This window comes from Bombus pascuorum, chromosome 1 (assembly GCF_905332965.1).
Source record: "Bombus pascuorum chromosome 1, iyBomPasc1.1, whole genome shotgun sequence".
NCBI classification, from domain to species: Eukaryota; Metazoa; Arthropoda; class Insecta; order Hymenoptera; family Apidae; genus Bombus; species Bombus pascuorum.
The window spans coordinates 23,040,077-23,065,960 of record NC_083488.1 but is presented as its reverse complement, the minus strand read 5'-3'; the positions used below and the strand labels follow the sequence as shown (position 1 = coordinate 23,065,960).

Here is a 25,884-nt window from a genome sequence, read left to right as displayed (position 1 = left end):
ACAGAAGACAATTTACGAATGCATAAAAACGTGTTTACCTTGGAACGTTTTCTGCATCGTCATAATTTAAAAAAGATAATGAGATGACTTGCTTCGAGCAAACACCCTGTATGTTCTCACTTCGTTGTATTAACTCATCAAAGAGTTCTAGTCTTTTTATTTCCGCAATTACTGTAAAAACATCATGTTGAACTGTTATTGAAATAAAAACGTAATTATACATTTCTTCTCATTGTACTTTATTAATTGTAATCATCAACACGTTTATATAGTATACACACATGGCGGTACGCCCAGTACTTCTAGCGTTAAAAATAACAACTCAACCAGCTCGCATAATCACTCTTCTCACAAGCAATTACCTTTCTCTGCTCATTAAGATAAAATATTAAGCGTCGTACACAAAGCGACCGAGTAATGAAAGTAAATATAATGTTACCGTGAACTGCAAATGGAGCCGGATAGTTTCGACAAATGGTGGTAATTTATATCGTAATTCATCGGTTTGTCGGTCTGTCTTACGAGTCATTCTCACCAGATAAACACGTAAATCGCCGTCTACGGCTAACTACCCTCGTATACATCATATCGGCCGTATTATATTCTTCTTCCTCATCCTTCTTTTCATCCGTTTTCTACGTTCACGTACGATCCATCTTGTTTGGCGCGTGCCGAGGGCGATGAGCGAAACGCGCCTTCTCCAACGTGTGTTTAGACCGAATATTTCTTCGGGAACGTGAAATTGCAACGGGAGATATAATTCAAGGCCCATGAAGTCACGTTCCATTCCGTTAAGTCGACTCTCCGTTGCTCGATCCGATCGACAATTTATTCGAGAATTATTAATGCGCTGTAGAAAGGAGAAGCAAAAATTGAAGAAACTGTAAAATATGGTTTGAAGCCTTACAATTAGTCAGATTAATCAAGTTACTCGAGCTTATGACTTCTGAGTTTGTTAATAAATGTTGGATGCGCGTGTATAAGAGAGAAATTAAATATGATAATAGAATTCCATGAGTGGAATTCTTATGACTAGATTTCTTGAGTTAAGTTACATAAATTTGAGATGTTTGAATTTATAGAAATTATCAGATGAAAATAGAATTCTATTTTTGTAAAATCTCCATGATTTATTTAGATATAATTCTTCTATGATACAGCTACATATAGGCTCGTAAAAATTACGTAATACGATGAACATTTTGTTGGAAGAAAGGGAAGTGTGTCGAACAAAAATTAAAGATGTGCTTCCTTCGGAAGTATTGCCTAAAATTTTCTTCCAATAAATGAATTTCCACCGGTATAATCTAACGTGGTGTTTTCATCAGAGCATCAACAATTTTACGTTACATACGCTTAAGGCGTAGGTATAGCTAAGCGTAACAAACTAATCGTAAATTCTGTAGAACCGACGAAACAATGACGCTAACTATCTGAAGCAACGTATAATTATCCCCACACGTGTTCTGCTTCCGTACAATAAACGTTTATGCATATTTCATAGTGATTGTCATTTAAATCGGGCCTGAAACAGTTTAAACGGATTCCAGAAACGATCGAACGCTTGAAATGGAAGAAGGAAAAAAAGAAGAAAAGAAAAAAAAATGGGATCGTGAGAATTACACGGTGGAAAAAATGGAAAAAGAAGGGAAACTAGAAAATACTTGTGTCGCGACCGAAACGACGGAAACATTCCCTGTTTAACTTTGAAGTTTACCGAGACGTTGACATCGATACCGTGCTATAGTGATGCAAATGAAGCCGCAACGCGGTTCCCTGGTACTAGTAACAGACCTCGTATGTTTGAACGTTTGTCGCGAGGACGATCTCTTCGAAGCGAACGAACTTTTCACGGTTGACCCATCGCTGGAGACGAGAATTTTCAGTGAGTACATATATTGCCCAAAAAAGAAAACATAGCACGTTTGTCGTTCGTTTGTCACTGTGCAGGGGACAGATACTTTGAAACACGGTTCTCAGAATGGTTTTGTTTATGTTGCGCGCTTTTGATTTTCGATTAGAAAGTGCATTCTCCTGAACTATGTTACCCAGACGTTTCTACATAGTGATATCTGGCAACTGGATTCTTATACGTTTGGAGATAGAAAGAGGAATGTTTTGGGGTTTCGTAATAGTTTGTTGTATTGTTATTAAACTGCAGAGTTTCACGCGCTTAAGGGAAATTTAAATATAAGAAACTTATAGAATACGTGTAATATGCAAAAATTATGTATAAAATTCTGAGGAGTAAGTGAGTTTAACAATGAGTTTAATAGACGAAAGAAATTTCTTTTACTACAAATTATAGATATAGAAAATATTCAGAGAGTTGTACATGTAATATTCTATGTTTAATAATTCCAACTATTATTTCCCATTTCTTGAACTATAGAAAAAAATAAAAGATTCCATAAACGTCTATAATTTAGTCATGAGTAAATTATAGATACATCTATATTGTCCATGAATTTATGGAAAATTTCAATTTATGTAGAAGTTTGCAGAGTACGTATAAGATGCAGAAAGATTGAAATATTCCATGTATTAAGTAAGTGAAATAAATCTCCATTTAGGCCCCGTTTCTTTTATCATGTTCATAAGGTATAAATATGAAATTGCGTAAATATTCGCACTCTAGTCATGAATATATATAATAAAGAACAAACTCTGTCGATTGCATGATCGTTGTCTAATATAAATCGTGAATAATAGTAGTATCAGGTATACGCAAGTGCGAATAGAGTCGTCACGATACGAAGGTATATATTTTGATTCGTAACATGTGTTTTCAGCTGGGAAACTGTTGTTTGACTCATTTCGTTTTTTATGCGTAAACTGAGAAGGTTGAGCATAATGATTTATAGCCATTCGAATATTGGATATATCATAAATTGTGCTTGCTTGTTCATATGTTTAGAAATTCTGATGTATGAATACCGAAATGTCTTCAGTTTGTATAGCCACGGTTATTTAAATGCACTTGTGTTGACAGCGTTTCAATATTCAAAGATGCTTGAACCGTATTCTTATGAAAATTTGAAGATCCAGTTCTGTGAATTTCTTGGAGGATTATCGCTTTCTCCAAAAATATTATCTACCATATGAAAAACGTACGTAATCACTCGTACGTTACTAAATATATTAAATTCTTTTCAATTATTCCAAGTTTGTTCAAGATTATGTTAATTCAATGAGTAATATATTATTCAGATGCAAACTTATTCGACGTATATTATTTGGAAATATACAACAAATCAGTTTAGTAAACTACGTTGTACCTCGATCTCTCCTAAACTTTGTCAGATACGTCCAATTTTCCGAATCAGTCTATTCCTCATCGTAATAAGTTCGAAACGAGATTCGTTTTAATATATAGCAAAGAACTCGACTATTTTGTATCATAATTCATACTACGTGCGATTATATATACAAACTATTTAATTATATATGAACAAACGCATGCTCACATAAAAATTATACGAACGATAAATTATAAAATCCACAAACAATATCAAATATTCCCTATGTCTATGTTTCAATTTTTAACAAATCTGGATTCCAACAGGAGGATTGAAACCCGAACGTATTCTTGGGAATCTACAACAAAAATCTCTCGTATCTCATCTCCATAGGAGATAAGTTGGTCGAAAATTTCAGAAAACAAGATTTAGGGATTACCAAATGATGTAGCGAGGAAAGCGGTGTTTAATCAGAGATGCCTGGCTTTCTTCTTTCTTTCGTTGGATTCTCTCGTCTCGTTTTCGGCGTGGTTCTACCTGCCGCATTGCTGGTGGCCGAGTTTCACGTGCCGTTAACCTTGAATCCGGATTTAACGGCTGCGTTTATGCTAATATACCAACCCGGCGAAGAAAGCACGCCGCTCATGGAACACGAAGTAAGTTCCCCCGTGCACCTTTTTATCCCGCGGGACCACCGTGAACTAATGACAATCGGTTGGAAAGTTGCGTTTTGCGAACGCGTTCTCTCCCCCTTTCTGCATCATTTTAAATGCATCGATAGCATGTTAGACGATAATTGGTCGTAAAGGACGATTAAAACTGTATGCAAATTCGATGTAATTCAGAGAGCCAGGCTTTTCTTTTTTCTCCAGGCAATCACGTGTAATGATAACCGGCGAACATCGAATGTTTGCTTAATAATTTTGAAAGTTACGCTAACCTTGTGTGGGATCGTGATTATGGATCAGCTGTGACGCGAGAGAAACCTGTTGATGGAAATTGATGTTGGCTGTTGTCAGAAAACGAGGTTCATGTAGATGTTTTAACCTGTTAATTGGGTTATTACTTTAACTGGAAATTTCTATAATCATGAAATTAGAAGTTAAAAATAATTGAAGGAAAGAATTTAAGCAATAAAAGTAATCTTTGTATACGTAAATATGATGTTTAGTTTTAATAGAAATGAAAGAAAATATTGCAAAATAGAGGATTTATAAATATAAAGATTATTATGTCAAAGAGATTAGGAACTCAGTGGAAGCATTAAATTCCTCTTCAGTAAACAGATTAAGTGCCCGTTTCTTACGTCAAACTCGTTTGTATCAGAATGGCGAATAATCAGCTTTTTCTGTACAATTGCATACGATGTCCGAAATTTTAAATCACATAATACGTAATCTTTTTTGCATATTGTCACTGTTTTTTAATCGTTTTATTCATTTTAATTTTAAATTCTACGTGGTTTCGCTTCACGAATTTAAATTCGATTTCAATGAGACAACACGAAACATTGTTAAGATATGGATGTTTTCAATATTTTTATAGAAATGTGTATTCATTATATATTCATAGGAAGCAACTGGAAACATCGTATAAAACTACATTAATTTTCATATTTATCGTTATAATACTTTTAATAAATTTATATTTCTTTACCCACTGTCAATCATTGCTGTTCGTTTTACAAATATTCTCGTTTAAAATGAAAGTTGTGGAATTACTTAATCGTCGTCTTTATGCTAATTCAATTTTTTATTAAACACCTTACACATGATTTCTAAAAATATATTTCATACGTCATTTCTTGTTAAAGCAAGATTTAAAATTAAAAACACTTAAATACTACTTCTACAAACAAAATGTTTGGCGTTGCCATTCTACAAAACCGATCTAAACTAATGCTACACGGAAGCATTATCGAGATCAACGATCGAGTTTCTAAAATTTACATACCAATTTATCGTCATATGTTGGCTAAACAATAGCGCGTTCAACGTGGTCGAAACATTGTCTTCGAAATGTCGAAAAAAATATTTAAACGACTGTAAATGTCCTGGTTGCGGTTTCTCAACGCTGTAGTTCCGTTTTACCTGTAAATGTCGCGGGGGTGGCTTGTTTTAACGCATTTCGCGGTTCGAAGATTTACATCGTTCTGTTCTCTTCCCTTGAGAAACGACGACGTTCAGCGGTTAAGGCATTGTTTGCAACGTGCACCAACTTTCACGAAGTCGATGTCTCCGTTTGTTTTTTTCAGACAACGTGAACGTCAATCTTCATTTTCTTGCTGAGCGATTTCTGCGCGAACCAACTCCGACAGGTTGGCTCCTCGCCGACAGAACGTCAGTTTCCTACTGAATCAGTTGTATACGATATTCGGGTTTCGTTTGAGTTGCACTTGTGCAAGGAATATATTTCATGATATCGGTAATTGATTGTGATCGTGTAAAATGTGTGGTAACAAAGATTTATTTACGTAACCCAGATATTCCCGAGCATACTTCTCTTTTAAATAATATCTTTTCGTGTTTGAAATTTAAGTCGAATATGCGATCTTTTATTACGTTACAATTACCTATTTGTTCTAACTACGTGTACATTTACCTGGGATCAAAATTCTTTAGGTCGATAAATTGTTGCTTGTGCAAATTTTAATATCGCTACCCACCGAACTTGTTTAACACTAGAACTACCACATCTGTCAAATTGATCAGTTTTATAATTTTGTTTAAAAATTCCTACTTCATGTTATATTTTTTCTCCCCAATGATGTAATGACTTTTACAACGACAACTAAAAGAATAATATAATGAATTTTATTTTGTTTTTTATGTAATCGAACTCAAAATAATTTCGTATCGAGGCTACTTATATCAATACCAGTGAAAATGACTAGTACTTATCAAAGAGTAAAAGGGTCCTGCAATCTGTTTATCGAACCCCAATTAATCAGTTTCCCTGTTTTGTACAACCTCCCACACGTTTTTAAAATTTTTACTGCGTATCATTCGATATCAGTTATCAGGAAAATTCCGGATCGATCGCTAGATCGCTAGATGTTAACACTAGAAATGCCACAGCACTCAAAATGACTGGTTCTATAATTTTATAAATGTGTCAACACTCCTTTAGGTCGATCATGGTCTCAGATGGATTAATAAAAATGTACTACATGACATGACCCAAAAATGTACTGCATGACATGGGACTCTTTCTGTAAGAAAATAAATCAATAACTATAAAAATACTCTATTATTACGTATTTTTTAAAGACCAGTCATTTCGATTAATTTTCAAAATTCTTATCTTTTACATTGTGGCAAATATCGTTTAAAAGATACCAGAGATTTCATTGCTGCAAACGCCAGAAGCAACGCCAAAGTTTTTCTGAAAACACGTCTTCTAAAAGACGTAGCATTTGTTAAACCAAGAAAGAGAACTTTCCATAAAAATTGAAAGAATTTGCCAAGGTTAAATATGATTTCTAAAGTCATGAGTTTCTTTCTCAGAATATGAAACAAGATGCCAACGAGCGGTGATTAATTACAATGGTGTCGTATTGTCCTTACGGTTCATTATTATTAAACAAATCCACGGTCTCGCGGATGTGGCTACCTCGATTTCTACGATTCGCGGCGCCGCATATATCGTGGTAATGAAGGCAATTCATTCGCTTATTCAGCGTGCCGTGTTCGTAGGAGTAAGACATTAATGTGTGCGCGCGCGCGATTACCGCTTCGCCAAAGCGCACCACGAATCTTGCTAGAGAAATATAAACGGCGGGGATGACGTGGGCGAAAACACGCATTGAGATGTGTTTCTTTTCTCGCCGGCTACCCACCCGCAAGTACACGTTGCCCCGTCAGTTCTCTCGTTGATTTTGCACTCTCGGGCCTGCGACAGGAAAGCGAATTGCAGCCGAATGATTCATGTGGTCACGGTGGTCGCGAACGCGTGTGCTTGCTTCGTTTCACGCAAAGGGTGCTGGCCTGTTATCTTTTGTTTCTTTTTATTTAAAAAAAATTTCTTTTTAACGTAATTGGTAAAAGATGGGAGAAAGTTTTTGGACGATATATGCATTTCACGTCCGATAGCTACGTGAAGTATTATGCGATTTTACTTTACATAAATTTTTCTCTTTTTTTTTAATTCCTTTCTCTATCTTTATTCTACGGTTTTTCCGAACCTTGGAAAGTTTATGTTAATTTTTATACAGTGTTTTATGGTCTAGTACTTTAGTCGCGAACGTGTGTTCTACAAATGGCTGGTTTTGTTTAACGAAAACCGTGCTGCCTATTTTTATTTCCTTTGTATTCTTGAGAAATATTTTTCACCGCAACCGCGGAAAAAATGCGAAAGATTTTCCTGCTTTTATCTGCCTTGCTTGCTTTTTGTATTTTGGCTTGTCGTGGGTATTGAAGAGTTTATGTTAAATTTCATAAATGCAAGTTTGGTATCTTTAAAGTTCTGTTTCAATGTTTCTGCAAAATTGCAGTGTTGGTATTTATCCTGTGAGAGATGTGAATTTTAAATACGTGTAGCTTTATCAGTTAAAAATATATATAGTTTTCCTAGTTAGAAGAGTTGATTATCCGATATCGAGTTTACCGTTTGATCGAAGATAATGAGCTGACTGACACTAGAACGTTTATTGTGGCTAATGTCAGTAGGGTAACATTTGAAATTAAAATTTCTTATTTCAACAGTTCATACTACTGCCATTCAAATCAAAATACGGTGAACTATTCATCGATTGTTTCAGTAGCGTACTATATTTCTAATTTAACACTGAAATATCTGAATAATCCATGTGCTTTTCGTGTATCGAATTATTTAACTTTGTCGACCCACTAGAATAGAACGTCGTGAAACGAATATACAAAAATCTCATAGCGACGTAACCGCGAAAGAAAATGAGGACCAAGAAAGAAAAATATAAAAGCTATTAAATTATGTTATATTTATTTCCAATTCAATATTAATATATCTGCATAACTTATGGTACTTCTTTTGTATTTCGCTATTCACGATCCTCGATAGCTTTATTGATTCCGCTAAATATCTTCCGAGCAATTGCTCATGCTCGTAGCGTTCGCTTGTATTTCGTATCGACCAATTAATCATTTCCCAGCTGGCGCGTGCATAAAATGTTGAAATTGTCCTGGCTGATCGCGTCGAACGTCTCAACCAGTACTTCCACTTACTTAATCAATCTTCACGAACGAATGAATATTGAAAACTCGTGTATCTGCCGGAAAAGTTCTCTTACACACGTGTTCGACTATGATAATCGCATAGATGATAAATTCAGGTAGTATCATTTCTAACGATACATCGTTTATCCTCTTTTCATTTTAATTGACTTATGGAATCGGAAGAAGCACAGGTAGGAGTTTGGTAAACGAGCACTCATTTAGGACAAAGTATCAATATGCGTTGTGCTGTTACTCGTCAATTAATTGTACCAGGTATTTCAGTTTATGTTTGTAACTGCTTTGTATTAATAGTAATTGTGATTCAATCCTGTTTTGACTCGAGCTTGCTACGATCTTTGGATTCTAATCAAATTAATCAGGTTTTTATTATTTCAAGAGACTTTGTAATTGTATCGTAATTGTAAGAAAGAAAAATAGGTATTCTTCCTATCTTTTTGAAGATCGAGAGATCCTCAAAAATGACATAAAATATATTTGTCTGTTAAACGAAAAAGATTTCAAGAACCTTGTTACAGGGTGTTAGTTCTGATATGTTAGATTCGTCGTCGAATGATAGAAATCTTTTGTTCGATAATAACAAATTTTGGAGAAAATTAAAAAACATATAGATAAAAGACAAGAATTCGTAAGGAGAACTGGATAAATCCCATGCGTAAGTTCTCAAAGCAAGAAATAAATTCCAAGATAAAAACATATTTAAATCGAAAACTATCCAGGAACCGTAGCGAAATGAAAGAAGTTACAACTAAAGAGTTAATCGCTTATCGTATAAATCCATTCAAAAAAGATCTCACTTTATCCTTCTTCGTTTTTTCTCCGACTGGATTCGCGATTAAATTATCGTCCCATCGAAACGTGTACCTGTTCGTCCACACATAGAAAACACTACGAAATAGCCATGTTCGAAAATATCGAGGTCACCGTGCAATCACCAGGACGAAACGATGCAACGAACACGAATTTCAGGTTTTCGTGGCGAAAAAAATTATTAGAATGGGTTAATGCGTAATAAAGTTGGTCCATCGTGTTTCTTAGCCTGTGTCGCTTTAATTGGCGACTGGTTTCGGAACCAGTCTTCTTTCTCTCTCTCTTGTGTGCCTTCGCTCACCGATGCGTCGGTCTCGCGTACCATTCACAAACAACGTCATGAATGAGTTCTCACCCTCGTCGCGCCATCGAGAACCATTTTTTCTTTCCTTTCTTCTTTATTTAACGATACACGCAGTCGATATAACTGTATTGGTATAACTGCGCCGTCTATTCGTACGTCATACTCGCGTAAAATTGTAAATTACGCTTCTTCCTACGAACGTTGATTGCATTTTATGATCTTAATCCTCGGCATAATGCTGCACGCCGAAGCGTGAGGTATATTTATTTTAACGATTTAAGTAACACGTCGTGAGAGTTCCTTTTCTTTCCTTTGTCGTTTATTCCGTATGGATCAGAGTTGTTTCGTAGAAAGGATTAGTAGAAGTAGAATGAACATCTTTTATGCGGTCGGTTTACAATGTCCGAGCGTGAAGGGAGTGAAATCCTGTGTGGAAGAAACGATTTCGACGGGTAGTAAAACTAGCTGGAAAATTGCTTTCGTACGTAGTACGTTGCAAAGCGGATCAAGGGATCGTGAAACGCGTACTAAATTGGCAAGTACTTGGTTGATGTTGAATTGACTCTTATTAGACCCGACGAATGCTATATCGACTTATTTGATATACGCATATCAATCTCTGGAATTAAAGAGTTAAAGCGCGTTCCTTGTAAATTAATTAATTAATCGCAGCCGTAGCTTCGATACTTTCTAACGTTAATAGGATTTCACTCGTTTTCTACTTCCGTCAGTTTTAATCAAGGAACTTATCCATATCTTTGATTGATAAATTATTTATAGAGCTTGGAGAGAAAGTGGTGCGTGTAACGAAATCTTTAATTTGAGTAATTTCATAGAAAAATCTGTATGCTTTCGAACATTAAAATACATCGCTACAGGCAATAATAGAAAGGTAGAAATTTATTAACCGTTTCTAGTAGTGACCATGGTAATAATAATGGTAATAATAATAACATGGACTATTCGCTTAAAAAAAAGAAGTACGTGTAATTTTTAAAGTAGCAAAATTGGAAAAATGAGAAAGCTATAACGATGCAATCTCATTAGAAATAATATTGAGACGCATAATGGTTTTTGCAAGAAGCTACATATACTCACTTTTCCACAGGTCCTCGTTATTTAATTATATCTATTATTTTTCTGTCCCGTTATTTTCCATTACATACATTATCTATTACTCCTTCCCACACCAGTAAGTATTAATAAACCTAAGAGAAAAAATACTAGAAATGGCTTGGACAGCTTAATTAGTCAAAACGCAGGTCGCAACTTTCTTCACGGATAAATTTCCAGGGAGCCACTGGCGAACGAAGTTTTTCAATTAAGCTCGTCTACCCCCCTGTTGCGTGCTTTCTCTGTGGGGTTTCCTCGCATGCTAAGACGTCAAATCGCTCACGTTACAAGCCCTAATAGCCAACGTCCGCAAATTGCCGTACAGCCTCGCTTCGACGGCTGGAAAAATGCGCGATTGTCGAGGGATCACTTTGGAGAAGCTGGTCTTGCGAGGCGTGTCTGAGCAATCGCGTATAAATCACGCGACGACCAGGGTTAAGGAAGTCATTATTAAAGTATGGGCGAGAATCACGTCGTTGTGCGCGAGTCATGAGTGATACGACGTCTAACGGATTTGACGATTAGCCTCGGACACGTTGCTCTTGCTCTACAGCTACTCGTGGGCGTTTTACACCCGGTAGTTGTCAAACGGTTACCACTGGTTCTTATGCAGTTGATTAAGTGCGTCGAGCACTTGACCCTTGCTTCCAGAATCGCGAAAGCCGCACGATGAAAAATCACGGGACGCGATTAGCGGCCTGAATCCAATTCACGCTTTACTTCGCGGTTTATGATGGTTTCATCTTCTTTTGAAAGAGGTAAATTTGTTCGTTGACGTTGGCAAAATATACCGCAACTACGTGAACTTCTTTCTTATGAAAGATTTTACAATTAGATCGTAAATTTATATTTGTTACACAAGATCCGGGATTTTGTCATTTCAGAGCCCAGCAAAAGATAAAGAATGCCATCGCATCATGAGACGCAGTATGTTACAATATGTAATACTTCGTTTAATTCCACTGTTTAGTTAGACTTTGATTGTTTCACATCACCGGATTCCTGAAGTTATCGGTTGAGAAGTAGAAATCAGAGAGTCTGATAGATTTTGTTTCTGTAGAATTCAGAAGAAATTTAGGTTCGTTTGAGTTTGCGTGTCAGCCTCTTGAAGGGAAAGGTTTTGAATTACAGTATAGCAACGGAATTGAAGTTTTCTTCTTTCGCCGTACAGTTAACGATAACAAAGGAGTTGTCAAGTTAATCACAGAATTATAGAATCTCTGATATAAGAAACTAAAAAGGAACGAAGAAACTTATGAATCGCTTTCTACGAAATGTCGATTATATATTCGCTTCCCGACTCGTAGCAAAGAAGCGCGTGGTCCGCCAAGCACCTTGTGCATATTACCGTTTCTTCGACTGTACAGGAGCAGTGGAAGAAGTCGGCAATAGCTGGTAATGGGACAACTTCTTCGAGCATCCAAGGTATCCAAGTGTTACGGTATAATTTACAAGAAGGGGAGTAATGTTACTTCTCGATGTAACCTCGTTCCAGGCATCGATGTCCCCTCGAGGGCAGCGCGTAGGAGAGTTTATAATACGTAGATCGAATCAGGTTCGGCTCGTCTTACCGATCTCGAGCTTGTGCATTAATCGTTATTTTATGTAAATTGTACCAAATCGATTGGAATATTGAAAGAGGAAGAAAATGAGGAAATCAATGGGAAAAAGTCGGCGATGGATAAAGACGAGGAAATGCCGGGGGACGAAGAAAGAGAAATCGTTTATCGAATAATCTAAACGCGTCCCGTGCTTATTTATCGATACTGATAAATACTTTTTGCTTATATTTGCTATGCGTTTCTCGACTCATTAGAAAAATCCATTCGACTAGTTCCTCCTTGATACACGATCATTGGGCAGGAGTAGTCTTTGTTCGTCTCGGTGATTATTCCATAAAATCTACGGCTATTAAAGCGCACGCTATGAAAAGAGAAAAACGAGGAAACAAGAATGAATTAGCAGCTCGTTATCGGTGGAAAGACTGGCGAGTATGAAATTGTAGGTTGCTTGGTGACAAGCAGAAACTATGAATCACATTTTGTAACGTTACCCTAGTTGCTGTATACGCAACGGTGTTTGGAACGCAGACAGATAGCGAGATGGACAGGAAACCTCGCCAACAACGTTTCCGCGCGTAAAATCCACGCCAATCGTCCGAACGCTGTTTGTTTTACTATGCTTCCTCGTTACCGAACACCGTAAGCGACGACGTAAATGAATGGTTGCACGGTCATTAAGACGCGTCGTCTAACCAGGAGTAATTGCAACGTCAAGGGGATCGTAAAATCGTCACGACGCAACTGTTGGATTCTTGCAGCCATTCTGTCGATGGTTTTCCACTCTGACAAGGATATTTATAACAACGAACACGCATTCAGCTTCGGGTTAAGCGACGTTCTTCCCTATTATTTCAGGAATTTGCAATCTCTAGAGTCTACCGCATAAACGAACTGTTGGTATTCTTTGCCTTTCTTAGTTTTTCGAATGTTCTCTGTAATTCTTCCCTGGGTTGTTAAATGATTACGAAGGAAGAAAATTGAATATAACAAGCTAGGGTTATTTGAGTCGGCTAAGTTTCGACATCTTGAAATTCAATCTTCAACTCCGCCTAGAATAATCAAACTTGTTGCATATTATGAAATACCATTGGTCTCTGCTATAACGACGAAGGAACGAGAGAATATCGCGTACTTTAGGTTTCTTGAATCAACGAAGAGGCATTTTACGAGAACTAATAAAATGAACAACAAAATTGTTCGTAAAACTAATGTAATGGACACAGGCTACTGAATTATAGTATTATAATTTCGAATGGGGATATTAATATTTGACGAACGAACAACTTCTTTCACCTCGATGAGTAAAAGTTACATACTTTGAGAAAAATGATGCTCATCGAGCTGTCAATCTATAAAATATACTTTTTTTTCGAACGTAAATCGCTTAAAAATCGTTCATAACCAAATTTAGCGAACTTTACGAGGCAAATTATAATACTTGGCTTGTTTGAAATATCCTTCTGATTCATACAATTCTACTTTCACTCTACTTCGTGTGGATCACCCTCGTAAAAAAGGTAATCGCGTGTTTCATTCGGATCTTTATCATAATCTGAAACTATATCTTGCATTCTAGACTGATCTACACGAAACCAGCTTTTTCTTTTCTCCTTTGCTACAAAGAACGGGCGCCAATGTGCATTAGCTCGTGGCATTAAATGAATCCTATGTACAAAGGATTTATCGCGTTATCGAAGTGCTAAAATAGTATCGTTAATATCCGATTTGATCATTTTTTAATATATTGCAAGAGGCATGCTTTTATGTGTTTTCGTTATCATTGATGTTTCACGATAAGGAATTAGGTATTAATCATCAGTTTCCTTTTGTTACAGTGGAATTTATGTTTCGTGGAAGTGCCAGTAAAAATAGTGCATATATTTTAATTAATAATTCCTCACGTTCATTAACAAGCTTGTTTATTACATAACGAAGTATATAATTAGGCTATAATTATAGCTTCTAATTTGCACATGTATTGTAATTCAGAATCACAAGGCAAACACGTATGAATTCACTTTTCTTAATTTTATAATTTTAATGTAAATTTGACGCTAGGTTGGTGGTTAAAATTTGTGTGTTAATGGTGGTGTAAATTTGAATGTTAGGTTGGTGGTTAATATACTTACAGAGTTGGAAAGAAAACTTTTTAAATCCAAAGGTACAAATCTTGCGAAACTTCCTGAAATCTTTTCATTACGAAAATATCTACGATGTTTCATAATGAACCGGATCGTAGAACGTTATGACAATCGAAATTCAAGATGAAATAAAGATAAGAAAATTGATAATACAAAATACTGTAAAATATGAGAAATGTCTGTTAGTCTCCTGTGATCTTCGATTATATGATAATTAATTATTGGATGACGTGTTGTGTGCAACGTATTGCAAGATAATTCGAAATGAAGATTCAAATCGTCTAAATAAAAAATAAGACCAAAAACGTGGTACTTTCAGAAGGTATGAATAAAATGTGATGAAGTAATCATACATAGTTTGTGATTATGAGGCGCCAGTGCTATCGCGCTGAAAAACTGCAAGTAATATACGTACTCATCGATATTATCGGAAATCAGTAAGATCTTGTTGGTATATGATTCAAAGCAAGGCGTCTATCAGTTTCCTTTCTGCTAAGTATCGACATCCTATCGCGAATCTTCATTTATCGAAATTTCATAATAATGTCTATTGCACGAAGAATTTATTCTCGGAGACATTCTCAAAGTTAGCAACCACTTTAGATATACCTCGATCGTTCCTTATTTTTTTAAACAATTAGAACAATTAAAACCGAAACTTAATTATTTATCCGAGTTCTATGTATATAGTAACTTGTGTAATGAATTTATCATTTATCTCAATACGACGAAATTCGTTCTTATAAGATTCATATTTGAATTGGTGTGAGAGGGGATCAGATATTTCCTCTGTGAAGTATAAACATACAATTGTATATGATATCATCGAAATTAGAAAAATATAATCGAACTTTGTCCTGTGCAATTGAATTTTCTGTAACCAGACTTATCAGATCTGACCAGACGACTGTAGAATCTATTGTTACTAGACTCTATCGGACTTTATTGAAAATAATCAAATTACAATCCATTGTACCCTATCGAGCATCACTAGGATCTATTGAACGTCACAATAGTCGATTGGAGTCCATTGATTTCATAAATCATATTCGCTCGAAGCGTTACGGACTTTATCAAACATTATACAACACGATAAAAAATTAGTAGACTTCGTTAGACCGTATTAAACGCAATCTAATGTTGCTTGACTTTCTCGAATTTGATTAGTCATTCTCGGAATTTGAGAAACTCGATTGAACATTGACACGACGTTCATAGCCGTAACAATAGATTGAACTTATAATCATAGATGATTAACATGTCAATTATGCCATCATCTGTATTTGAATTCCATGGGTTAAGGTTAATGTCCTACTTTGAAATTTTGAATCTTCAGTTTAGATTTGCAATTGGATTTATTTTTCAGATCCAGATTTTGTTTTCGAGATCGAGTTCGTGATCGAAACTTGAGTTTCAGATCTGAGTTTATTATACCGAATGTTAATATCTGTGCGTTGTACGCGAGTTGGATTCTGGATTGAACTGGTAGTTGAGATTTAAGTCAGAAATTTAGCTTCAAGATTGGAATCATCGTCAACACTGAGGTTCTGATTCTCAGATCAGAATTTAGGCTTGAATTTGTTGCTGGAATCCATCGTTAACACTGAGGTTCTGATTCTCAGATCAGAATTTAGACTTGAATTTATTGCTGGAATTCAACCAATTTCGATGTTCGTTCATAGCTGAGATTTCTGTTTCTTGGTTCTTTAATTTCGGTTTGTGACACTTGGGAATTAAATTCAAAATTTGGTTTGCATCGGAATTTGAATTCAGATCGTTTAGATCCAAGCATCGGGGTCTAGATTTACATTTACCGCTATATACTTTGTCAATGTACAATTCAGTACGATATAATCTTGGTCGTGGGGAAGATCCGTAAGATATTACAATTGGGAGTCTATGATAGGATCTCTTGAACCTTATTCCAATTAAAATCTTTTCGATTCATTCTTTCTGATAAAATAGTGTGGATTGATGTCGTTCGATACGCGATCTAGCTGTATGTAATTGCATGCAATCGTATCTGATATGTTAAATTGAATTTCATCGTGCGATTAGATCTCCAACGATTAACTAATGATATAGAATTCTATGCAAACAAGATTGACTACATTTTTCGATATTTGTTATTATGTAGCGATCTGCTACTCTATCCACTAAGTTATAATTAGATCCAGTGACTGTGTTTTAATAGGAAAGCTATTTAGTACGACTAACTGCCTCTAGATCATATAAATCATGAACGACAATATAAAATATAAATTTTTCTCCATACGTAAACTTGAATCGCGAGCCACGATTGGATCGCGTTCCATTGTGTGTAACATTTTAATAGGTTCTTATCTGTCGTACGCTATCAATGTCGCCGATGAAAGACAATTTGTATGTCAAACCGAATTATCTTCATCGATCAATGATCTGTGACCACACATACGTTCATACGACGCTGTATACCTTCATTTAGCTATGTAATGACCATAATAACGATCGTTATTGCACAACTAAAATGAGTAATTACATAACATTGAATACTATCAGGAAAGCTAAAAAAATAAAAAGAATAATGGAGAGATTATTATCATTACGAGATGCAATTTACTTGTAATCCCGACGAAACTCGTCGAACTATAAAGTTTCTTGTACAAGTTTAAATCGTTCTCGACTGGCAATTAAAGTGCAGCCTTTCTATCCGGTCGGCGATCGAACAACACGACCTGATCACCGTCGATCGATCCGTAATATTCGCCAATCGATATTTCACTATGCCTCCCTGATAATGTACAGTAATAGCGTGCCATTTGCATTCGAGTCGAATACGCGGATCGAGGCGATACCAAACGTCACAACTTGTCCATTATTCATAAATAACATTTCAATTAAAGCACGATCTGCCTGAGCGTTTTGCAATTTTTCCGCCGTTTTACGAGGACACTTCGAAGCAAGATCGTTTGATTTCTTCGCGATACCGTAAATTACAATTATTTTGATTCGCGTATGTAAAAAGTCGTTAGAGTAGGACAGAGAGGATTTTTCAAGATTCAGTAGGAAGATTGTAAATTATTCATCTACGACGCGTGTCGCAAAAGTAAAAGCCAGATTACTCTATCGTTATCGTACGTCGAAATCGAGTTCGTATATATTCTACACAAAGGGTTGTTCCATCGAGGAGGAGAAAGTTTCTCGATTTTCGATCGTAGGTGGATATTTTTCATGCACATCGTGATACGGTTTCGTGATCAGTTTCACTTTCTACCAAAAGCTCGCTTCCTGCCTCCGCACTTATGACGAAATGGTTTACGACGCGGAATTCCCTGGTTTATCTTTCCCGATGAATCATGTGCTTGTTCCTAGAGCCGATATTTCTAGGGATAGACGATTCATTGCTCCTAACGAATCTTCTAAATGCCCACTTCGATTTATTCTCATCGATAATAAGAGGAAACTATGCGTAGCTTTACTTCTTGTATTCAGCGTTGTCCCTATTTCTACGTTTCTTCGTATAAAGCCAGAAGAGCTAACTTAACGATTAATCATGCGATAAATTGGTACAATAACGGTAAAATAGAAAATTTGATTTACTTCTTCGTTCGTTATATTCCCTATCGATTATGATAGTTTTTTTTTTTTTATTTATCTCTACTTCCTTATCCGTTTCGAGAATTTCTACCCCTGTGATGAACGATCGATCAAGAATGGACCACTCAACGAGCAAATTATTAAAAATATCTGAATTTTAGCTTATGTGGGTAGAGTTTAATTCTTGAGAAACCAGGCTGTTAATTTATAAAGTTGATCAATTGAAGTTCCGCGTGTTTTAAATATTCCTCTCTAAGAAGATTATATTAAAACGTATACTGTAAAAATTATCTAGTATCTTCTTCCAAACTATACAACCTTCCCGAAGAGGAAAAGTGTAACATTTCTAATACTTTTACGAAAAGCACACCCTACATACGTTTGGGATTTCGATGCGTATCTTTACACGATGTTACCGGCATTTACCAATCAAGGTACGCTCATGCAAAAAGGAATTAATTCGCTGCACAGCGTGTCGAATCGGCGGACACGTGTTCGCAGGAAGGTGTTCGTGACGTTCGGAGCAAGGTATTCGTGACGTTCGGAGCAAGGTATTCGTGACGTGCCGCCAAGTCTACATCCGATTAGCCATCCACGTCGACGTGTATCGCTGATGATTCAAGCGACGTCGAAATGTCAGTGCAAGAGGAAACGAGGGCAAGTATGCCGAATCCTTCCAGCTAAACAGTAATTCGATTATCACCGGTGAAAAAACCTAGATAAGAGATTCCGACACCGTCTGTCGCCAAATACCTGCGCGTTATCAACGATTTCGTAAGAGGAGCAGCTATAAATGACCGGTGATGTTATTATTCGCTGTGGTCATAAGAGTAACGAAACGATGGACGTGAATTTCGATGGATATTTCAGGCTGCAGTGTAGTAGAATTTAGTTTTATATCTTTTTTATTTGAAAGGTTCAGAGTCAGCATATATCTTTTTTTTTATTTTATTCTTATGTACTTTTTAATACGCCTTAGATCCTCATGATAGACCTATACATGTACTTACTTTTAAAAAGTCACAAAAATATGGACTTCAAAATTTGCTCGTTAAAACGAGAGTCGCATTTGTATCGAATGTGTGACATGAATTTTTATGATCGAGTGGGTTTACCCAAACGCGAACTTCTATTATATGAACGAGAAATCGTAGATAGCGAATCAATGAATTTATTCCATACTATTGTCTGACCTCATAGTGTTATATAAACTCCAGTTATAAAATCCTACAAAATCCTATGAATTCCACATATGATCGCACGTATGATATCGTCCGTCGATAAATGCAGTTTTATTGTAATATCCATTTAAATGAATCCCCGTTGATCGAATCCGTTTTTCTGAATGCGAACAATTATATAAAATGATGACAAATCATAGGAAGCATGGAAAACGATTGGATTCCTATGATATGAAACCGTTTGTTCCTCGAAAGGTTTATGTAATCGGAGGTCTGCCGTAACACGAGTATCGATATTATTATAACGTGCGTCATAACACATGTTTTTTTCAATGCTCGAATGAGCACACCGATAATCCGAAATTATAATCCAAATTTCCAACGTGGCGGCGATAATCCGAAATGATATTCCTAATCCGCTTACGATTACGCGGTAGCCGCGCTTTCATCAAACCGGTGAACGCCCACTCGATTTCATCGAACTTCCCATGAGTTCTTGAGCTACTAGCGAATAGAGGATTCGACTGAATGATGATTAACAGGCTGATTCGTGGAATCTGTTGGTGAGTTAGTTTCTCGGTGACGGAGACCGTGATAATGGTTTCGTAAGATCTGCTGATGGATCTTGCGATTATGTAGATGAGTGCATATTTTGGAATCTTTGAATACGTTTGATAGAGTTTGTCAAGTAAAAGCGATCCTGTAAGATACACTCACGAATGGTTTGTATTTAGGGAAGTGAAGTTACTGGTGAAATAAATTACATTATTTGAGAAAGTAGGAAAAATGTATGTTTTAGAGAAATGTTTGTGTAACATTTAAATTATATACCGAGTATTTGGTTGTGTCATAAATGCTTCTTGTACAATACATGTACGAAAACAGGATTAATTTATGTATGTCGCAAAACAACCCAATATTTACTGTCCATTAATGATAAATATTTATTATGCAATACTTGATAAATATCATGAATGTCATTTGAAATAGAAAACGAGCAGTTAATTCACTCTAATTACTTACTACTTTTACCGACAAGCGTTCTTTACTATTTAGTAAGAATTTTTGACCGACATTCCTCTGTTTCCTGTTCTTTTAATTGCCGTCCGAGCGATTTCACAAGTGTTTGGCAATAGAGACGATCCACGATAAGACTGTTCTCGGATCGCTGTTTAAAAGTAGATGCAATCAGATCGAGAGTGATTTGCATGGAATAAGCTTTACGATCGTAAAGAAAACACGACGCAGTTACGATGCAAAGCAGTCGACATTTTAACCGAGCCGTTTCGTGTTCACGATGATATTTAAAAATCGTGAAGACCTTTCCCTGTTTATAGTCTCGTTTGACTGTTGCAATCATTTCATTAATTAAAAAAAAAAAGAAACGATTTTAAAATACCGACGGAATTGGAAATTTGAGGACACTTGACAGGCTATATTTATTATTTAATTATACTGCATTGTTTAGTATAATTACATAGTATAGAAATGTAGTATAGTAACAATTATAATTCTATAGAATAGGAATGATAAATATTGTATTTTAAAATAAACATTTATTCACCTCATTTTTTTTAATGAAATAATTTATAGTAATTGATTTATAAATCACTTCACCGATGCCATTGACTCGCTAATACATTCGCCTAATAAATTGGAAAATTAATAATTCAGTGCAACAGGTTTCCGTACTTTAACCACCTACACAATATTTTATATTGTACACTCAGGTGTGTGCGCTTCTTGCTTCGGTCGTCGGAGTCGCGTGGACTTTTTGTCACGAAGCCAAACTGGTTCCGCGAGACTGTGTAATAGGACACCATAAATCTTCCTTTTCTCATCAGAAATATTTTAGCCTCCCTCCTTCCGCAATTAATAAAGTCGCGCCGTTACTTCTTCACCGTTTAAATTAATATGTAAAAAATTAATCGAAACGCTTATGAGGTAAACGCCCATAATGAAACAATTCCATTCCCGCTGAAAATTTGTTCTCATTTTATTTTAACGAAGCTTCTGTATTTGATGTAATAAATTATGAAGCTTAAGAAAATGCATGTAATCAATTTGGCTTCTGAAAAACTCGTTTTTAAAATACATTGATTTGTCTTAAGATTTTCGAATAGCGGCGTACCACACTGCATCGATTACAAATGGACAAATTCAAGATCTACGAGGTAGAAATGCTCGAAAATACATTTAAACGAGTATTTGATAGATCGCGCGCGTGAAACCGTGGAAAATCGCTTGCCACCCCGTTTACCGTTCGAAATGTAACTCTCGTCCATTACATTACGTGAGAAGGCGTGTTTACACGGTGTGAAAGGCGTCGCGGCTTCAGGACGGACCAATCGATGATTTCTCGAGAGTCATTAACTCATATAACGAATGATCCTGAGAGCGGTGAGCGTTTGCTGGATCTGTAATACCGCCATGCTATAGCTATGCCTGTCAATCGCGTCGGTTTCAAGAAATCACGGACAGTTTCGCGATCTAAAAACCGACAACGACTGCTCGTTTCACCCTACTTTCAGGTGAAAATCCATCGAATTTCTTTTCGTGTCTTACTGCTGTCTAACTCTCTAACTCCCGTACGCATTCAAATTGCAAATTGATAATTCTACTCAGTGTGTCAATTCATAGCAGCGCCAGTAGAATCTTTGGTTTCGTTTGTTTTTCAATCTTTTCAGTAAGAAATTATGATTTTCAATAGAAAGTTTTCGATAAAAATGAACCATCGTGGTTTGGAAATCGAAAGATTAAATATTTAAAAAATTATCCGCAAATTTGGCAGAGTAATATGAAAAATATTAAAAGTTATTATATAATTTAACAAATATTATAGATTATCGATAGATCGATATTAATATATACCTGTAGACATTTAAAAAATTGTCTACTGCGAGTAATTCCGACAGAATAAACTGGCGATAGATATTTTTAGCTATGAACGGCTTTCAAGACATTTTCATGTAATTTATTTATTTGATCGTGACCGGAAGGCGTAGGTTCAATGTTTAGATTTCGGTTTTTATATTCTCTGATTTTACCTGTTTAGTTATCCTTGAAAGCTTTTCCATTTCATCATATATATTATTATGTACATAATATCGCGACATAAACTCGTTGGTTTAGTTTTTGGGATTTTAGTTTAGTTAGCGTTTAGTTTTTAGTTAACGAAGCAAAATATTTACTGTTGTTAAATCACGCGGAAAATTGGTAAAAATAAAGTCGAGAACCATGTTCGAAGGAGAATGCCACACGTGCAACGCTCGAGTTTGAATGCATCACTTCGATAGGTCAGTGCATGTCTGACATGAACGTAATTGGTATCTATCGGAAACACGTCAAGATAAGATATCGGTTAACAACGTTATCGTGCTCGTCCGTGTGACGCGAAACGTGGTTGTCTTCTTTTAACCGAAACGCCGGCGTTTAACTTGGCCTCGTTACTTTTATCGACAAATCTTAAAGATCGATCCAGTCTAGCGCAACGTTCCGCGTCGCGCGATCGTGTCTTCTCCCTGATATTAACACCGTACTTTGCTATTTGTGATACGCCGTTTTCAGTCATCCAGTGAAATATATTCTCAAATAATCGAAATAAAGTTCATTATTTTCGTTGTGCTCCATTTCGTGCAATAAATATAAGTTTCGTGGCATGTTGCTCTGCTACAATTGTATTCGACTGAAGTAAAATTCAGTTGCGGTGCGGGTTTATGATGTCATAAGTGACATGTACTAGGTATATTTTTCTTTGGAAACGTATAGACCTAAAATCGAACTGTTTTTACCGTGATACGTAAACTAACACGTTTTCGAACGAAAGTTCCTGTGGATAGACGTTAATTGATGATGTTCTACTGAGGTGTTAAATTAATCATCGACGGAGGTATCGATAAGACTTTATTAGAAATTCCTCTATTACGGGTTCTCTCGTTATAAATAGAAACGAAGAAGAGAAATATAATACGTTAAGTCAATTTTTCATTACCAAGATTAAATCTTGATCGACCGGGCTGAGTTGTACGGTTGTTGGGTTTCTAACCATTAATCTTGTTTATCGTTTTCTTCTTTGTTTTCTTTTTTTTTTCATACGTCATTTATTATTTTCTGTTATCTTTTTTACATAATATAGGTTATTGCAATTTTCTGCTTTCTTGTTTTCTTCTTTTTGCATTTATATGGCTGTGTATGTATATCTGGTAATAAAAGAGCTAAAGAAAACAAGAGAGAAAGAAAGAGATAAGAATCGTAATTTTCAGTCGTATTATTACTAATTAATTTGTACGTTGATCATATTGCTATTAGGTGTATCATTTATTTACGTTTTAATTTTTACTAATTATAATTCTCTCTTTTTACAGATCGGCGCAGGAGCCATGTCATCGGATCGGCACCACGGATCGCGAGAAATCGACGTAGAACCGGGAGAATCGGATCACCTGCCGGATACTTTCCGAACCGAGTGAAATCGAATACAAAAGATCGTCGGCCAATAATCGGGGATCGACACACGTGATCGGCCCACAACAGCTTGCAACCTACGGCCTCCCCGCTGGCCTGGCCAGCTACTATGCGAATTGAAGCTCTCAGCACCCTCGTCGCGGTGAGTTTGCCATTTTCGAACCTTTCAACGCGATAGATATCACTTCTTCTCGGTCCATTCTTTCCTATGATCGATATATTTAATATTTGAGGACTGTATCGTCATTTTTGCGCGATCGATTCGGTTTTATTGCGCGAGTTGAAAAAAGTATACGAAAATGACGTTTGTTTTATTTATAGCAGAATACATATACAGGGTGTTTCACCTAACTTGACCATCTTAAATGTCTCGTTTATTTTTTATGGTGGAGAAAAATTTCGGAGGAAGAGAATATTCTGTTCAAAGGGGCAAATGTAATGATGGGCGAAAAAATGTTCTCGAGGGCACTTTTTTCGAGATTCAACTATGTGCAATGTGTCGACGAGAAAATCATTCATTTCTATACTCGTTCGGCGACGGTAAATGAAGGAATCTCAATTTCATTGGAACAGTGTGTTGTGTAATTGTTCCTGATGCTTAGAAGCAGAATGTTTCCCGATCGTTGGATAGAATGTGGTGCAAGAATTTGATGGCTAGCTCGATCGTCGGGTCTTACGCCACTTGATTCCTTCCTGTAGGGTTTAATTATAAAGTTCACAACGATACTCGCACAACACCAGAAAACATGCGAGAGAGGGTTCTACACGGATGTGCACCAATTATTATTATAAGTACTTAAAAAATGTAGAGAAATCATTCATTTACCGTCTCCAAAAGCGTATTAAAATTAATTTTAAACATATTTTGAAATAAATATTTTTCACTGAAACATACAAATCATACCTTTACCTTCTCTTCGTACAAACGCGATTTTCTCGTCGAAGATTACGCGAAGATCAACATATTATACATCGTTGAATTTGTTTTTTTATGAACTATAAGACTTTTGCAATGAAAATGTGTAGTCCCATTTAAAAATACTTGGATGTCTTTGAAATCTCGAAAAAAGTGTCGCTGAGAAAATTTTTTGCCTATCACCACATTTGCCCCTTCGAACCGAATATTCTCTTCTTCTGATATTTTTTGCTATCATAAAAAATAAGCGAGATACGTAAAATAGATCAATTTAGGTGATATATAGCAACCTCAATTTTAAGGTATGTAAATGATTGGAAAGAATATGTCGAACGATTCAATATATGTATCTAATACGAGATGAGATAGGATTGGAAAGTTTACAGATTTCTTAATATGAAAATTATCAAGATTTTTTTATTTTGGAGCAATTACTTAAATTCCAATATTCCCCGCTAAAAACGTAGTAGTACTCGTTATTTCATTGTCTGTTTTCTTTTTTTTTATATATAGCTTTTTACAGTAATAAAATTTAATTAAACTTCGTTCATAACAAAGGTAAAGAAAAATTACGAACTACGATTTAACATCTACGTATATTAAGAAGCAGGCTAAACTATAGTTAAAGTTACTATATGAATTAAGCTTTCTCTGTTCTTTTTATATCAAATAACAGATGTAGCTTGAAAGCACCCCTAAATCGCTTTTGCTAGACGTTGTTGATACAAGAATGTTTCATAGTTTTATTGGCAAAACAGTGCCACGTTTATTTGGCTAGCAGGTGTTAAAATAACATTTGCATAAATCTGGCTTACCGCTACAATAAGTAATGTTGCGCGCATGTTAATGCCGTACAACTCGAATGCCAACACACACGATAACCGTGATAACTATCCGGATTTAAATCATCGCCCATGGAGAGTGGGTGTAATTACCGTACTATTCTCACGTACTTTCGACGACATTCAGCCCACAAGATCAAGAATTGCACGGTTGAAATATATTCCACGATCCGAATGAATATCAAGATTCGTTGTTCGCAGGGTTACAAAATTTTACAATCATTCTAACGCTGTCTCATCCTTTTTCTTTGACTCATCGTTCCTTTTAGCTCACCGCTGGGCGTCTTCGGTGTATTTTATTATAATTTTCGGACATAAATCCCTGTGGTCAAGCCAACCAACGGTTAAGTTTTTCTAATGACGAAAATTTCCAACCCACGCGTTCTTTCGTTCATCGTCGGCAACGTGTCTTTCTTTTTAACTATTCTTTCACGAGCGTTAGGAAATAATCCGGCTCAGGGGATAAATAAAGCAATACGAAGTTTAGTACCTGATAAATCAATGTCAACTTTGTTGCACTCTGTCC

The 25,884-nt window shown here is 36.0% G+C and overlaps 1 protein-coding gene across 4 annotated transcripts in view; it reads left to right on the top strand.

The window, feature by feature from the left end:
* LOC132908526 (uncharacterized) overlaps positions 1 to 25,884 on the top strand; it is a 115,386-nt gene that overhangs the window by 70,870 nt on the left and 18,632 nt on the right. For 2 of the 4 annotated variants that reach the window (XM_060962598.1, XM_060962613.1), the window contains exon 2: positions 23,501 to 23,742. In XM_060962598.1, the coding sequence (XP_060818581.1) occupies positions 23,710 to 23,742 (33 nt within the window). In that variant the 5' untranslated portion in view covers positions 23,501 to 23,709. Of the gene's footprint in view, positions 1 to 1,588; positions 1,886 to 23,500; positions 23,743 to 25,884 lie in introns of those variants that run through there. The other 2 variants (XM_060962606.1, XR_009658372.1) reach the window with 2 other exon arrangements.